The following is an 18,314-nucleotide window of genomic DNA, read 5'->3' on the forward strand; positions in this document are numbered from 1 at the left end:
CAAATTGTTTATTCCTTATACAATTTGCTCTCACATTTCCTGCAATTACCCCCCAAACAGCTACATAACACACTACATGAAAGGTAACACTATGGAAAAACCATATTAGGTGCACTTTACATAATCAGATAATCAGAGGAATGAAGCTGTTAAGGTTAGCCCACTTCTAAAAATGTATCTGCAGGTCTGTAAACCATTAACTGAAATAATCACTTTTCTGGTTTCTTAAATAAAATAAAATAAAAATCTGGGAAGAGAAGTGGATTTTCTCACACACTTTCCCCTCCTTGGTATTTTTGGATAACCAATTTCCTTTAAACTATGTGACTATGTGCACTGTGTGTTAACTAGTAAGCATGCTAATTATGTAGCATGTCTTGCCTGACCTAATGAACTTACTTCAGCTGTCATATTGATTGAGTACTCAAATATTCGGCTTTTATCATAAATATTAAATGGTTTTATTGTAATAAAGTCTACAGTGATGCTAACTAACATCTGCTGGCCTTATAATTCCGGAAAATGGTGTTAGGATGGCAAGACAAAATGGCAAAGGGGAAGTCGATGAGTTCAAGTTTAAATCAGTATTATATGCCTGCCGTTGAAGAGCTGTACTGTAGTGTTGTGTTCTGCTGCCACCTGCTGGTCAAAGTGAGTGTTTATATTATGATGGCTTATATCGTGGAGCATAAATGAATTTATTCTTCTATACTATGCACTGTTATATCAATAGTTTTATAACCAGTAGCCAGTTGTTTAATAGATTCTTTTTTTTATCAGTCCATAGTTTCATTACACACACACACACACACACACACACACACACACACACACATTTTTTCAAGGCCATAATCCTGTACAGGGTTCATGCCATGTTTTCTCTCTTTTTCCTTTTGTGTAATTTGTCTATTCACTGGACAATTTGTGTTTTCTCTATCTACTTCTTGTTTTATGTGTGCTATCGTAATCAATGAAAATGTGATAAAGATGTGTCAGTACAGCGTGCTGGAAAATGATCAGCCAGAACGGAGAACAAATTTATATTTGGTAATCACCTGACGTATTTTTCTTACAACTGTTTGTGGTGTTGTGGTGCTTTGTTTCACAAAAGTCCATAATCCACCTTAAAACAGCAAAAATTCTGATGTGGATGCCAAAAATGAAACATTTCAACATTTCACATGTTGATGTCTTTTTATCCTTTTTTTTATGAGTCTTGTGGCCTTATTTATATATAATATTCAGTGGTGCTTGAAAGTTTGTGAACCCTTTAGAATTTTCTATATTTCTGCCATACACACCATGGTTGTTCAGTGTTCTCCTGATGGTGGACTCATGAACATTAACATTAGCCAATATCAGAGAGGCCTTTAGTTGTTTAGAAGTTACCCTGGGTTCCTTTGTAACCTCGCTGACTATTACATGTCTTGCTCTTGGAGTGATCTTTGTTGGTCTTCACTCCTGGGGAGGGTAACAATGGTCTTAATTTCCTCCATTTGTACACAATCTCTCTGACTGTGGATTGGTGGAGTCCAAACTCTTTAGAGATAGTTTTGTAAACTTTTCCATCCTGATGAGTATCAACAACTCTTTTTCCGAGGTCCTCAGAAATCTCCTTTGTTCATGCCCTGATACTCTAATTTCACCTTCACATTAACTGCTAATCATAGAGGTTCACATATTGGATCACTTTCCTCAATAAATAAATGACCGACTATAATATTTTTGTCTCCTTTGTTTAATTGGGTTCTTTTCGTCTACTTTTAGGACTTGTATGAAAATCTGATGATGTTTTAGGTCATATTTATGCAGATATATAGAAAATCCTAAAGGGCTCACAAACTTTCAAGCACCCGTGTAAGACAGTAAATGCCATTGTAGTAGATTACGTGATTAATCTGAATTCCATCCATCCATCCATCCATCTTCTACCACTTTCTCCTTCTTCAGGGTCGCGGGGGAACCTGGAGCCTATCCCAGGGAACATCGAGCACAGGGCGGGGTACACCCTGGACAGGGTGTCAGTCCATCGCAGGGCACAATCACATACACATTCATACACTACGGGCACTTTAGACACAGCCTATCAGCCTACCATGCATGTCTTTGGACTGGGGGAGGAAACCCCCGCAGCACGGGGAGAACATGCAAACTCTGCACACACGGCCGCGGTGGGGATCGAACCCCAGACCCTGGAGGTGTGAGGCGAACGTGCTAACCACTAAGCCACCATGCGCCCTTAATCTGCATTCCATACCATTTTATAAGAAAGAGGTTTTATAAATTTGTCTTTGCTAGAGGACATATTGGCAACGTGTGTCTTTTTATGCACCACAGAAGCGCTGACCTCAAAACCTCTCACGAGACCAGTTTTGTAGTTTAGGTTATTGATTAAAATCAAAGAGGATTCTTTTGTGTTTCATTATCTTGAAAGGAAAATGAAAGCTATAGTAAACTTAAATGGTTAAAGATTGGTACTTTGTTGATTTGTTGTGTTGAGGCCATTAAGTGTCCTCTTGTTTGTGTCTTAATGGTCGACAATATATCGTTCAGAAAAAATGTAGAACATTTGTTCAATACAAATAAGCCTAATGTATCAGTGGTGATGGGAATTTAACGTACACAACAGCAGATCTTAGCTAAAAGAATGAAAGGACACAATATCGTGTGTATGTGATTGTGCCCTGCGATGGACTAGCACCCAGTCCAGGGTGTACCCCGCCTTGTGCCCGATGATCCCTGGGCTAGGCTCCAGGTTCCCCATGACCCTGAAAAGGAGTAAGCGGTGGAAGATGGATGGATGGATGGAAAATCGTTTCACTAAAAAATATGACCACACTTATTAATTCTAAGATAAATAAAATGAGTATGAACTGAAATCACACTTAAATTCAACAAACCAAGTTATCAGAAAATATGAAGAATCAAAAGGAGAGTCATGGTTTTGGTAAGAGTTTATTTTCATCTTCCTATAAGACAAATACAGGTCTAGTTGTACCATGTACCATGAGTCTGCATCCCCACTGTTTAGCTTCATAAGTAATACACTATTGAAAATCTATAATCTTTTAATTATCTTTATATATATATATATATATATATATATATATATATATATATATATATATATAATTACAATTTCATTATTCCTTCTAACAGTATTTAGGTCCTAATATCCTCATGGTTTTGGGGATTTCCACATTGAATTGGGGGTTTCTATTGTTATTTATTTATTTATTTCATATTTGAACATTTGTGATAAAAACCTACTTGCCAGACACAAGGTTATTCACAGAGAAATGAAGCATATCCTCACAGTGAACTCATCTTAACTGACAGTATCATTTGCATTGAAAACGTCTGTCAAGTCCCATTGCACTACTCAGTGCTTTAATTTCTCTTACACATTCACACATTCATGTGGCTTGTGCATGCAATACAGTGGCAGTCGTAATCAAAGTCCTGGCAGTTCTCACTCACTCCTTAAGTGCTCTTAGTTTCTCATTGGCTCATTCACAGTGGTGAGACAACAGAAAAGTGCAAAGGAACATCATTTGGCAGGCTGATGGGTAAAGAGACTAAAAAGCTCTAAAAAGGAGAACGACTCCAGTGCAATTCAGCCAAATTCTGGACAAATGTGACAAGACATTTTTTTTAACACCACATGAATGATTAAGGAGGCACCTCTGAAAAGTGGCCTTTCCTCATCGTTTGATCTTAGCCATGAATTTTCTCAAGGCAAATTAGCGATTATGGCTCCTGCGGCTACGGCTTCAAATGGAAAGGCTGACAAAGCAAATCATGGCAGATCAGTTGTTAAAATGGAACTGATCTAAATTCAGTTTCTTGTGCTAATGAGGCAGTATATGCTGACTGTATGATCACATTTTAAAGAGCTGTTGTTTTTAAACACATACAAGACTCCAATTCTCTCGAACATTCACACCGGGCTACAAACAAACCCACAAGTGCCATCTATAGCATCTGTGTAAAATATTTTCCAGCATCTTGCCTATGTCAAAATTAGCATAATACGTATAAGTGGCCCTTTATGAAACCGTAAGCACTGCACAAACACATCCTAATCGCTAACTCTGACAAAACTAAGCTGTATTGATTTATAACAGTGCATACCTTAAGGCTCACTTTTATAGACAAAAGCATTAACCTATGTAGTATTTATGAAGTGCGTATAAAGGGTCTTCAAAAGGACATATTATCTCAAGATGTCTACTTGGCAGTATACAACAGTGCAGATACCAATGGTGTCGGTGAGAAGAGGAAACGAGTGCTGGGCGTTTGCAGGAAGCTGAAGGAGCAGCGCTTGGGTTACCCTGTATGAGTGTCACCAGGCGCACAGCGGCACAGAGGAGCACACGCCGGTCCACAACTGCCTCTGGCAGCACTCACAATCCCTGACTGCTCCTTTCAGAATACACCCTGTGTGTGCACATGGTGTGTGTGTGAGACTCGACGTTTTCTATTTTTGTCAAGCTTGACATTATACTAACCATGCACGTATTTTTTTTTTTATCATATCGAGTCACATTTAGGTTCCTTACCAAAGTGTGTGTATATATTATTTTTAGCTACGTGTTTAATATACATCACAAAATGTTTGCCTGTAATCATTACTTAATCATTACTTAATTTAAGGTTGTTTGCGATTCATTTAACTAGGTGTATCTTGTCAGTATTGTGTCTGTAGTGTGTGTACACCTCCCCTATGCTAGTGTGTAATCAAACTGGCCCTTCTCGAGGCCGTCGAGCCCATCTGCCCAGGTGGAGGTGGGCATGCTGCGGTAGGGGTCCAGCAGGATACGGAAGCAGCGCACAATCAGCATGCAGAGGAAGATGAAGAGGAAGATGACAAAGGCGAAGGTGGTCTTCTGCTCGAGTGTCATGGCTGTGCCGGGCATAGGGCCACCTGCCTGCACTGACGATGTGAACGACTCGGCCTCCATCAGCCACGAGAAGTGCAGAGGGTCGTCCCACAGTAGCCCCTCACCACGCATCCTCACGGCACGCATACGGCCCGGCTCCTCCACATGGACCTCATCTACACACACACAGCACAAGACAGAAAAGATCTTTTCACTTCCTTTTATGATGCTATGATTTATAAAGAGGCTTGTTATTAAATCCACAATTTTGTGCATCCAACCAAGTCGGTTTTCTGACTGTGGCAGGAATACACCCTTTTAATCTAAGTTAAGTGCTTATTGGTCCAGCACCATAGGTTCAACCTTCAGAAAAGGAGCCTATCTCAGCAACACTGCGCACAAGTCTTGTTCTTTTTCAAGCCTCATTTATTCATCATTCATTGATTCATCTTCAGTAAATACTTTATCCTGGGCAGTGAATCATCCAGAGCCTTTCCTGAGCACACTGGCTGTGAGGCAGAAATACACCTGGATAGGACACCAGTCCATCACAGGGCATCATACACACACACACACACACACACACACAGGTAGTTTTCAGGAGAACCCAGAGGAAACCCATGCGAGCACAAGGAGAATATGATAAACTTCACACAGAGAGTAATCCGAGCTGAGGAGCGAACAAAGGATGCTGGAGCTGTGAGGCAATAATACTATGTATACATCCGCTGTGCCATTGTGCCAATATGGATATTTTGATCAATTATGTCAGAATACACGTACATACTATCATGACATTATAATCATGACTTTATAACACACACCACCATCAATAGTACTTAGAGTAGCAAATTACTGAACATTTACTATGCCCTCTTATACCTGTTAAAAGTATTTTTAATGTCTGCAAATGTCAATAAATCTAAATATCATGTTAGATATATATCTTTAAAATGCCTTCAAGCATTGTGATCTTTTACTGTTGTCATAACGCAGCCTGAACACTGACTATATTTTGTCCTTATTGACATTGTTAGTAATATAAACGATTAGGAAACAGACATATCTCTTTACATGCCTGGAGATGTTAGGTGTGTATAGTCAGAGATGGGGCAAATGTGACATTAGAATGACTTGTAATAAAAAATATTTTAAAAAATCACATTTCTGTTCCATATTTACAAATATCAGTCATGCACACAGTGAAACACACCATCCACACAGTGCAGCATGGTGATGCTTTTTATCAGCAGGGACTGGGAAACTGCTCAGAGCAAGATGGATGGAGCCAAATACAGGGCAATCCTAGAAGAAAAACTCTTTGAGTCTGTAAGAAGCAGTGCTTGAGTAATAATGCCAAGACGAATGGGCAAAAACTTTCAGAGTCCAGATGTGCAAAGCTGATAGAGACACATCCCAGAAGACTTACAACTGTAATTATAAGACAAAGGTGGGTTTTTTTTCAAGTATGGAACCAGGGGGTGAATACTGCAACCAAAAATATCTGTTTTTACCCAATTAAAACTTAAAATGAAAATATTTTGCACGTACAAATGTTAACTATATCATGTAAATAAAATGGAAAAAAACTAAATAGAATTTAGTCCCAACTAAATTCATTTAAATTCCATTTCAATACATATGCAAGGCACTGGCTGTAACATACATTATTGCAGCAGCAATAAAAGGCCAAAAAGAAACTGATCAATTTGACCCTAAAAATGGATTAAAATAACAGTGTGATGTGTGAAATGACAGTACAGCAGTATCTGTGATAAGCACTGTGATAATAATTAGCTCCCTCACCTGGGCTCATTTAAATAATGTCACAAGTACAGAGCCGGGAAATAAAATAGACTCATGGCAGGGTGTCATGTAACTCTCAAAAACCAGTCAGGAAATGGTACTGCTGCTGTCAAACTCTGCAGTGAATCTGGGTACCCAATTTCAGGTTATCCCCTTGACTAAAGGTTTTTTTTTACAATTTTTTTTACCTTTAGAGAAGAAACCATTTCTGTGACTCGACCAAAGTGTCATAGGTAAAGCACATACTGTACAGTATGCATCGTATAATCTGGTGCAGGTTGTTCAGTTTTAAATAAAGGCATTAGTCAGGCTGATGTTTGGTGTGATATTCCAGTGCTTTTCCACACCCTGCAGTCTGCTGCATGAGGCATGAAGCAGACGGGGTCCTGCTTTCATCACAAAACATGACAGCTGTACTGACACTCCATTGATTTAGCAGCACAAGATACATGCACTGTGGTGAGACAACCCTTCACTGCAAAAAAAAACAACATTTTTTTGAATTTTAGATTCATTCCAGTGTAGTGAGCAAACTCAGCACTCAAGTCTCCTGACTACTGATGCTCAAGAGCATGTTCATATGTGTGTACATGTACAAAATTCATGTGTGTGTGTACACGCACAGTACAAACGAGCAAAGTGAAACATAGTTCATAATTTATTGTTTTATTCTATTACTTTCTGATGAAATTCAGCCACAGAAATATGTTATGTCTATTGATCAGGCTTTGTGTATAGTGCACGGTGGAAGAGATGTAAAATGATGCACAATTATGCTAAAACAAAAATATACCCGGACTTTTGAAACATATTACTGTTCATTCAGAGCAAAAGTGTTTCATGATCAAGAGAGTGATAACTGGCAGTCACACAATGTAACTGTGTTTCAGCAGCAGTTCGTGAACACAGATTTTTGCTGGGGCGAGAGGACAACGGCATAGCATCAAACACAATTAAGTCAAGAAGCTATCACACTTGATTTATGTTACAGGCTACTACCTAGTGAATTTTTAAAGTCACAACAGAATGCAGACTAGCAGCTTGTTTTGAGCAGGTTTAGACATACCTTTGTTCAGCTAATACAAAGTAATATTATTAACCAGGGTTTACAGGTTTCAGCAAAAGGTCCGGCCCAGCTAGGTCTCAAAAAACACACAAAATACCTGAAATATTGAGCATCAGGCAAGGGAGATATTTTTCTTCTTTTTCTCAGCCTTTGCTTGGGGGAAACAAGTATTTCACATGTATTTCTGATGTACAGACATCTTCTCAGCCTTTGCTTGGGGAAACAAGTATTACACATGTATTTCTGATGTACAGACATCTTCTCAGCCTTTGCTTGGGGAAACAAGTATTACACATGTATTTCTGATGTACAGACATCTTCTCAGCCTTTGCTTGGGGAAACAGGTATTTCACATGTATTTATAATGTATTTCGGACATTATCCATACCATAATTTCCCCTTTCTCTCTCGCAATCTTTGCAAATTATCATACAATTGAAATGGTTTTGTACATCACAGATACACTGTCTGCACTTACACTGTCTTTTTTTTTAAAGAAATGCACTAGCTTTGATTTGATTATCTGTCGTAAAACAAGAACAGAGTATTTTAAAACTAGACCAGTTTTGCAACCCTGTCATTAACTGCTCTGTCCACTGCTCCTCCCCCTGGCATAGAGGAGGCACGTATCCCACCGCAATGGGTCTCTATTATGCAGTTCTCATTTCTGACCACTAACAACTGTGGAAACTAAATGAGCATGCTGCCCCATGATTGCACACCATCTAGAATGGTAAACAAATCAACCGAACATCTGCTTATATCTGTCAAAATATTTTTTCATTAGTCACTCGAAATAAGTCATTACAATTTCAACGGAATTTAAAATATATGGATTTGTGAACGAGGACTTTATTAAGATTAATATTTGTTGAACCACTGATATAAATGCTGCTGTAGACAAGCAACCACTGCTGTGTTTACTAATGTGGTCAAAATCTTGGTTAAAAACTATCAAAGAAAGAATCAAAGCAAACTATCCTACCAATAAACTTTCTACATATTTAAACTCTTCAACCCTGTTAACTGAACCCACTTGGAACAAAACATGTATTTGCTATAATCTGTTTTTTACCAATTGACACAAAATTTGCTATTTGTGCTTGTCTTATCTTTTCCAAGTCTCGCGAATGATAAACAACTATCCTCACTAAAATCTACAGAAACTACAGTAATAGAATTACCAGATCATGATTACGTTTGGTTATATATGACAAAATTGTCTTGGGACTCCATTCAGACCAACTGCTTGCAAACATATAATTTTGTTTTAAACCCCTGTTATGGGAATGAAGACACAGGAAGACAACTATGGAAAAATGCTGTGATGCTGTGTTCCCCCCCCTTTTAAAAATGCTTTTTACCACTAAGCAAACTGAAATCACTCCTAAAAAAAACCCTCATCATCATGGGTCTGTTCATCACTCTGTCAGCTCGCCCAGCATCAGCTCTCTCTCTTGTGCGTCAGACACTCACTGCAGCAAACAACTTATAAATACACATTATTCTTAACCATACACAGGTGTAAACACTCACTCTTTACCCGCTCGTTCTCTGTGACTCCTCCTCCCATTCACAGCCTGTGCTTGACCACGCCCTCACTGCTGCGCCCTTGTAAGTATTTTTTTAAAGACTGAAAATTTGCATGTGAATCATATCTTTATGTTAATGTAGATAATCAAGAACTCCTTTTTTGTCCATGGTTGTGTATATGACTTATGTTCATTTATTGTTAGAGGCTGGTCCTGAAGGAGAAACACTGCAGTGTTTAGTGTTTCTCCTGATTTAATTCACCTTATTCAGCTCATCAGCTTATTCCCGTGATGTGTGTTGTGATTTTGAGATGTTCGTGTTGCATACATAGTAAACTGTGCAGTGCTGTGGGACTCCAGGTCAACTGTTTGACACACTTGATTTAGTGGAGATTAACTGCAGAATTCTGTCTTGGCAGTAACTAGTGCTTTTAAAGTCGTCAATACGTAAGTGTCTATCAACTAAAGTCTAAAATCAGCCTGCTTATATTCAAAATGACAGAGAATTTTTTTTTTTGCAATAATGATTGAGCAGGTATTTTAGTGTGTAGTGTGGGGTAGCGTGATTTCCTGCTGAATGATCTCAAAGCAAAAATATTTTGTATTTTTCTGCAGACTGCTGTATTTTCTTCTTATTACATTCAAAGCTTTTCTGAGATACTAAGTAAAGTTAGTTTATGTTAAACATCCAGCGAAATATCAGTCAGTACGTTTTCATGGACAACAATAATCCGATATTAACCCAATTAAGACAATATTCTGATTAAGAAACTGGCATGTAAACAGCAATTTCTGATGACCTTAATCTGACTAAAGTCAGACTCGAAGTAAACACAAATCGCATGAAGACGTGTGGAGTATTCCTGTTTTAGTCGCGTTATCGCAGTGCATTACAGACATGTACACACCTTAATCACACTATTAACATCGTGTGGGAGTTTTCACAGCATTTTGCGACAGGACATGATCACACACGGCAGTCCTCAACCATTTGACGGCAAACAAGAGAGCATGGCTGCATCCGAAACCACATACTTGTATACGTGTATTTTGCAAGTAAAGTATTAGGCAAGTATTAGGCAAGTAAGCAACCCGTGGCTTCAAACAGGCGTCTATTTGCACGTACAGCATGACAAATAATTAACTGCACTTGAAGCTTTCGTAAAATTAAAAATGAAACACCCAAAACTGTATACGGTACCATAACGAAGACGAACCGTATGTTGATACGTGAAATTCTGGAGGGAACATCGGACGGCGTGGCATGGTGACGTAATGACGTGTGCCGTTAATCGATCTATGTCCTATAACATGTAAAACAAGAACATGAAAGGGATATTCTAAAAGCGACTCATGTAAACACCTTAATCACAATATTGTCTTATTCAGAATAAGGTCAATAATTAGATTACTGCTGTCCATGTAAACATAGTCAGTGAAGGTTATAAACATTTATGAGTATGACTTCAGACAAAATCATGTGGTTACTGTAGCTCATGTTAGCTAGTATTATGAGCATTTATATATAATGCTCAACAATCCTGTTAAGTTAGCTCAAATTAGCTAGATGCTTTATCAGCATTATCAGTGAAAATAAGTATAAAAACATCACACAGTTACTTTGTGATTACGTTGATGTTCTTGGCATGCATATGCACATGCGAAAGAAGATATCCAGATGGTATTTACCGCCCCTGGTGGTAAGGAGGGGTGAATTATATTGTTATTTAGTTAACGCACATTAGACAAAAAGAAAAGCTTTAGTTGTAGCATTATGCCATAATCTGGCAGGAATTAAAAGTTCACTTTCTTTCCCTTCATTTGCTTTTTTCCACTGCACTTTTTACTCTCTTATGCATAAATGACATAATTCACAGTCAATTCGCATACATTCAAAGCTCCATCATGATTAAGGTGTCTAGGAGTCCCGAATGCAAAATAAACATGAAATATCATTTATCCTCTACAAACTGCTTCACAACTGACCCAAATATTATAATAACTTCAAAATGAGATATTAACCATGTAGGTATTCCAAACCTTGGAATTAGAAGGTTTGGGCTTTTTGGCAGTGGTATGTAAGTAACACACACAAACACACACCACACACACACACACACACACCTATTTGTTTGTTTGTTCATACCAGGCACTTTAATAGGAACACTTACCCCTACTCATTCCTACAATTATCCAATCAGCCAATTATATGTATAAAATTATGCAGATATAGCTCATGAGCTTCAGTTAATGTTCACATCAAACATCACTAAATGTGATCTCAGTGTATTTCAGAAAATGCTAATCTCCTTGGATTTTAACATAAAATGTTCTCTAGAATTTACACAGAATGGTGCAAAAAAAACAAAAACACACACACACACACTAAAAGTGAGGGCCAGTTCTGCAGGTGGAAACTCCTTATTAAAGAGAGAGGTCAGAGGAGAATAGCCAGACTGGTTCCTGCAGACAGAAAGACTACAGCAACTCAAATAAGCACTCTTTACAACCATGGGGAGCAGAAAAGCAACACAGAACACACACTATGCTGAACCTTGACGCAGACGGACTACAACAGTTTACGTTTATGCATGTCTTGTGCAGGACATTGTGTTCTAGCATTCTCCAGGTCTGGACTTTGCCTGGTGCTGTTCTGGTGTATTATCATGGATCTTATATTTGCTGTTTCAGCAGATACTAACAGTGAATCCTAGATAAGCACAAATAAATGTATTCACTGCATGTACCTTACAACCTCTGGTTCCTGATCTGTATCAAGAGAGACAGATGGACAGATACAGGAAGCATGATGAATGAATAGCAATCAAACAACAAGAATAGTTGCCCTGTAAATTGTAGTGTGGCGTGTTAACAAATATTAAAGTACAGCATCGAGGGAAGGCATTTGTGCCAATGACTCCAAGCAACAATCAACAGTGATGGGCTGCATCTGCAGAGCTCTGAAGCTGTGGTGCAAAACATTTACATATTCCCAAAACAGTTTTGTCTCATCCATGCTTCGATTTATACCTAAGAACTGCTTCTGTAATCATAAAGACTGTCCTGTGCTCATCCCAGGACTCATTCATAATGTGCTCACACTGGACATCCTTTCAACAAACTTAGTGCTGTTTAACTTAGTATAGTATACAGCTATAATACCAATATCTGGTGCCACCCAGAAAAAGATGGGTTTCCTCGGAGTCTGAGTTATTTTATACATGGCTTAAAGGAATTTTTCAATGTTGTTCAACACAATCTCTGCATCTGTTGCATATGTTTGATTACTACACATTTCCCGGTATGGAGAAAAGAATATAAACCCATTTACTCTGAGCTTTCAATGAAAATATGAGCGCAGTTATGGGAGGCATCAATAAATGTACATTTGGACACTTAATAAATTCTTCAGACAAAAGTATTTTAAATTGTAAATTAAACTAATTCAAGGGCTATAATTTTCTAAATCAAACCATAATTTTTCCTTTCAGAGATTAAGCTATTATTTCTGAGTGAAGAATATGCAGTTATGTGTTACAAATGTTGTTTTGTTTTTTTATATGAATGCGCATGGATATGACAAAAGTTTTGAGAACGTGTAAGTCACCGTAATACTGCTCTGGAAGGAAATACTGTAATGTTTTCTTAAGACCTTAGACGCTAATGTTTGTAGCTTTGAATTCATGTTATAGTTAAATGTTTATTGACAGAATTCAACAACTAGCATTAAACTTCCATTACAAGTGATTTTCATGGAAATTCTTTACACTTTACAATAAGTTTCCTTAATTAATGATTAAGTACTCTTGAACTTAGTAGTAATAAGCAGTCAAGTGGTACTAGTAGTTCGACATTGATTACTAATCACTATAATAAACTCCTATGTTGGGGCCACGGTGGCTTAGTGGTTAGCATGTTTTTCTCGCACCTCCAGGGGTTGGGGGTTCGAATCCTGTCTCCGCCCTGTGTGCAAGGAGCTTGCATGTTCTCCCTGTGCTTTGGGGGCTTCCTCCACAAGTCCAAAGACATGCATTATAGACTGATTGGCATTACCAAATTGTCTGTAGTGTGTATGCAGTTGTGCCCTGTGATGTTTTGGCACCCTGGGATGGGATACAGGCTCCAGTGTAGGATAAGTGGTATGGAAAATGGATGGCATATACTATGTTGACTACAGTGTATGTATTTAATAATGCTGTGAGAATGCTGAAAAAACATAATGACTTGTTATCCAATTTTGAACCACATTAATTACTGATACTTTAACTATCAATTTGTTAACTATGATTCTTCATACCACCACAAGTAAAATGATAAATAATTCCTTTAATGATCACTAATTCACTTTTTACAGTGTATATGTTTGCTGATTATTTTAGCAGCAAATGTGAATCTCTGGTGTTGCAGTGCAATTGTCAGCCCCGGATATGGGCAATGGTGATGATAAATGACCACCTCCTACACATTCAGCACAGAAACTAGGTGCAAAGTTGTATTTGAGAACATGTCTCTAGAAAGAAACATCTATTATTTCCTTGTAACAGCTGAAGGGCAAAGATATTGTGGATATAAACACTTTTTTTCCCCCAATATCAGTATTTTTACTCTTAAATGATGTCTGTGACTGATTATTGCATAATCAAACGCATTATTGTTAAACATTGCAAGCCGTTCATCTGGAGGCAGTTTCTCAACATGCCTATCGTTTTGTCACCTCCATCTGTCTAGTTAGTGTTAAGCTGCACAGCATGCACACTTAGTCGCGCCACAGATACCCGGTTCCAAGCGGATACCCCCCTTGAAGTATGGGCCACCGAGGTAGGAGCAGCACATACCTTTCATAGTCACCTTGAATCTAAGCATTTGCTACAAAAAATGCACACACTCGCACGCAACACGGAATAGAGGCTATTTATGTGTATGACATGGATTTTAGGCTTTAATGAATATAAAGACAGCTGGGAGTCTTATGATAGTGTGCTAGGCAATATGTAGGACAGCTGGCAATTTAATAACACAAGAATAAAACACGTAAAAGGCAGATAAAATATTGAGTGTGTATGATTCTGATCGAAAGTTGTGCTGTTCTTATTCTTGTTCTTGATGTTTCGTGTTTATTAGAATTGTCGCCATGTTCTCAGATAGACAACAGCAGAAATAATGTCAATCTGTCTGTGTACTGCAGTTCAATATGCAGTATAACGGTGTCTTTATAGTTATGAGACATTTTGTCAAAATCAGTGGCTAATGTTGTGAGAGCGTGAGAGCGAAATCAGCTTATTGTAGCCAGCGCATAAAAGATGATGAATTGCCATTGCTGTTGTTTTAAGTAGGTGGAAGTATATAATATAATATAATAATATAATGTACTATAATAGAATAGAATAGAATAGACTACACATAAAAACAGTATATATATATCTGTGTGTATTCAAAATATTCAAAGTACATCAAAATACTGTATACTGTGACCCTCATGAAACAAATCTTGTTATTACAGGCCAAAATGACAAGAAAAAGAAAAATCAATTCAACTGATGCTATTTGTTAAAAAAAAAAAAAAAATCAATCATCATTTATTGTGCGTATCAAAAACCCACAAGAAGAGAGCAATATTTAGTGGATTCAAATTTCCTCCACAGGACTGATAAGTGAGTGCAGAGCTTGCTGCATTGCGTGGGTGCTCACACAAGATTTGAAAGAAAGAGAGAGACAAATGAGTTGTCCAGCAGTTCGGTGCATTCGGGGCAGTGAGTGAGGGACTTGCTTAATTCTGATGCTTCATTATTGTATGGAATGGCAGAAGAGGAGTTCATTACATGTGGCTCTGACTGCCAACGTAATGCAAATTAGAGCGAGCTTGGCCGTGTCAGAAATTGGCAGAGGGTGTAATTATTGCTGGCTTCAGTTTACCTAAAAACCCAGACAGGGGAGCTGCCATGCACACACGATTTCAGAACATGTTTTAATTACATCTGACAGCAGACAGTGACAAATAACAGTAACGTCATTTTAAGCTGATGTCTTGTTTTAGAAATACGACCACTCCATTTCGTATTGGGCAATGTGAAAAATTCGAGTTAGTGAATGATATAACTAATTTCAGAATCTGCCTTTATAAGAGTGAACCATTAATAATCAATCATCAAACAGTGAGCTGCAGCTAAAGTTATTACTCGCTGATGATTTAAAGAGAGACACTTGACCAATAATCTTTTCTGAGTAGAAAACGAACACTTGACGAGTTTTAAACCGTTTAAAACTCAATGTCATGGTGATAAACAGAATCTGCTATTGGCCACATTTCAAAATGTTGTATCGTTGTATGGACGTGGCTCCAAGAAAGAAAAAAAAAAAGCTTTGAAACCAAGGTCAAGGTCAGAATCAGAGAAATCAAAAATAGTGATGGCTCAGTTAACACGTTTGTTGCTGGAGGCCATGACTCCTTTCAAGAGCTGAAAGGCTGAGATTTTCCATGCACATATAAAAGATAACAGAATATAACATTTTCTTCTATAATCATGATCTGTCAAGTATAGTCCATGCGCTCAATTAAAAAGAAAAATTCTTAGAGATGATCTGATAGCCGAAATGTATATTTTTTTTCAAGACAATGCACATTAAGGGTGTTGTCGGTAGTACTGCATGCAAAAAAGTGCCATTGCAGTGCTATATGAATTACGTGATATCATCCTGTTACTGTATATATAAAGCACCGGTGAGTAATATTGGCGCATACTCAACAATATTCACTCATAACAATTCCAAAATAGTGTTTCTAAACAGAAGAAGTCTCTGTAATATGAGATACACCACCTCTTCTTTCTACACACAAAAGCTTTGAATGCTGAGTGTGTGCGCATCCATAAACAGATGTGGATGCAACAAATAGCATCACCTGCAGTGCCTAGAAACATTATTTTGCATCAGATTATCTGCTGAGTTACTGCACAGGCAATAAGCAATATGCACCAATGAAAAGAAACCAAGTATTCACCCAAAGTTGAGAAATGTGTTCTACCTGGTTCTGGAGGATAAGTTGTGGGTTAGTTTCATACTAAAGAACAACAAAAAAAAATTATAATAATTATGCATGAATTGAACTGCAGGTTCACGCCTTCAGACTGAACAAGAAGACAAAGCTTCCCTGCAGGAAAAGAGTCAGATTGGCCCAGAATGTATACCGGATCCCAGGATGCATCTTCACTGATCATGATGTAATGCAGTCGATTAATCGTCAAATAACCTGTGCTGGGTTCATGCAGGCTACTGCATTAGTGCACTAGTGAAAAGTGCGTTTCTAATCCAACAGTACAGCTTGTAAGATTGAGTGCGTGCCCTAGCGTTAATACTTTTTTCTCTCTCTCTCCTGTCGCCATGGTAACATAATAAAACGTAATCAAACCTGCAGCGGCAGCCGGTATCTTTATCGAGGGAACAATTAATGGTAGCAAAGCATTTATTCCCCTTCAGTGCACCTACTGCAGTAACCTTGCGCTTGCACGCTCGTGTTCACTCAACAAGTGTAAATAGCAGCTGAGAGTCAGTTGGCAGAGACGGAGCTGTCGCGTGCGCTGTCTGTAACGCGTACAGCGCGCGGTAATATTCATGAACTGACCGCTACACAGGCTGTGAGAGAAAGCGTCAGTGTTCGTACCTTTGTCTCCCCGCGGGAATGTGGGCTCCATTTCCAGAGTTACAGTGGAAACCGGAGTGGTTCGCCCATTCTACCGTCACCTCGCGCCTTCAGCTCCGCCGCACGGAGACGCAGACCGAGCGAGGCGAAATGAGGACGGGTCCGAAAGCGTGCGCGCGGCTTCACGAAATCAATCTTGGCGTAAAGAAGAAACACACACACACAGACACACAGACACACACGCACACACAAGCTTCTCCGGGTTCCTGTGTGTTGAAAACACGACCGCATGAAGCGTGCGCGTGTGGGTGCGCGCGCACAGTAGCGCCTCCGCCGTGTGCGCGTGAACTGCTGAATGAAGACGCGAATGACGGCGCGGGATTTTCTGGAACTGGAAAAAGAAAAAGACCCGGGTGTCCCCGCTTACGCGTCATTATACCTGCACTAACGGCAAAGAGCTTATTTAGCCATCCCGTTTACGAACATTTCATAAATGTCAGCTTATATACCTACTACTTGTTGAAATATGATCGTGAATAAATTCGATTATTCCCATGTGAACGGAAGAATAAGGATAATGCCCCAGAGAAGGGAGTCCCTGAGGCTAAAAAATAATAAATGCCATTTTTAGCCAAAGGAATCCCCTTGATACGAAACCCATATACATCAGGCTGCTACTGATAAATATGTAATGCATGCTGGGAAGCAGGGTGCCATGAATTTTTTTTTTTTAATATTAGTCTCTTTGGGTCCCGGGAATCATTCATGTACACCTATACACCTGATTTAAACACACACACACACACACACACAAATTACATGATTTTATGGAGATGCCAGTGATCCTGACCCTTTCTGCTCTCCGGACCTGCCTGATCCATCCTGATGCCCTACCTCTGGATGGCGCTCTCATCAACTGGAGTCTACATTCTTCCACTGAGGGTGACTCCAAGCAGTGCAGCCTGGAGATTGCTGAGGATGGTATGGCTTGAAGTACCATGGAAACGGTTTTGGACCTCAAGTCCACATGGACATTCTTGCTGTGGTTGCTGGGACTATGGTTGCTGCTATGGCCTTGGAACTGCAATTACCACATGCAGTTTTGCACTCAAGTCTCCTTTAGTGAACATGGACTAGTTCAACAAAACAGACTTTATATGAAAACCATAATGATTTTAACCTTTACTTTCACACTATCCGTTGTTACCCAGATGAGGACGGGTTCCCTTCTGAGTCCGGTTCTTCTCAAGGTTTCTTCCTCATATCATCTTAGAGAGTTTTTCCTCGCCACTGTCACCACCGGTTTGCTCAGTAGGGATAAATTCACACACTTTGTTTCTGTAATGCTGCTTTGAGACAATGTCCAGTCTTAAAAGTGCTATACAAATAAA

At 38.9% G+C, this 18,314-nt stretch overlaps 1 protein-coding gene across 1 annotated transcript; it reads right to left on the bottom strand.

Annotated features, from left to right (window-relative positions):
* Window positions 1-3,152: 3,152 nt before the first annotated feature.
* Window positions 3,153-17,374, bottom strand: LOC128620854 (cortexin-3). The gene is made up of 2 exons (XM_053646193.1): window positions 16,945-17,374; window positions 3,153-5,059 (listed from the first exon to the last, which is right to left on the bottom strand). The coding sequence occupies exons 1-2, from the start codon at window positions 16,973-16,975 to the stop codon at window positions 4,725-4,727; spliced, it is 366 nt and encodes a 121-aa protein (XP_053502168.1). The 5' UTR covers window positions 16,976-17,374; the 3' UTR covers window positions 3,153-4,724.
* Between the last annotated feature and the right edge of the window lie 940 nt (window positions 17,375-18,314).

Source organism: Ictalurus furcatus, chromosome 16 (genome assembly GCF_023375685.1).
Source record: "Ictalurus furcatus strain D&B chromosome 16, Billie_1.0, whole genome shotgun sequence".
Lineage (NCBI taxonomy): Eukaryota > Metazoa > Chordata > Actinopteri > Siluriformes > Ictaluridae > Ictalurus > Ictalurus furcatus.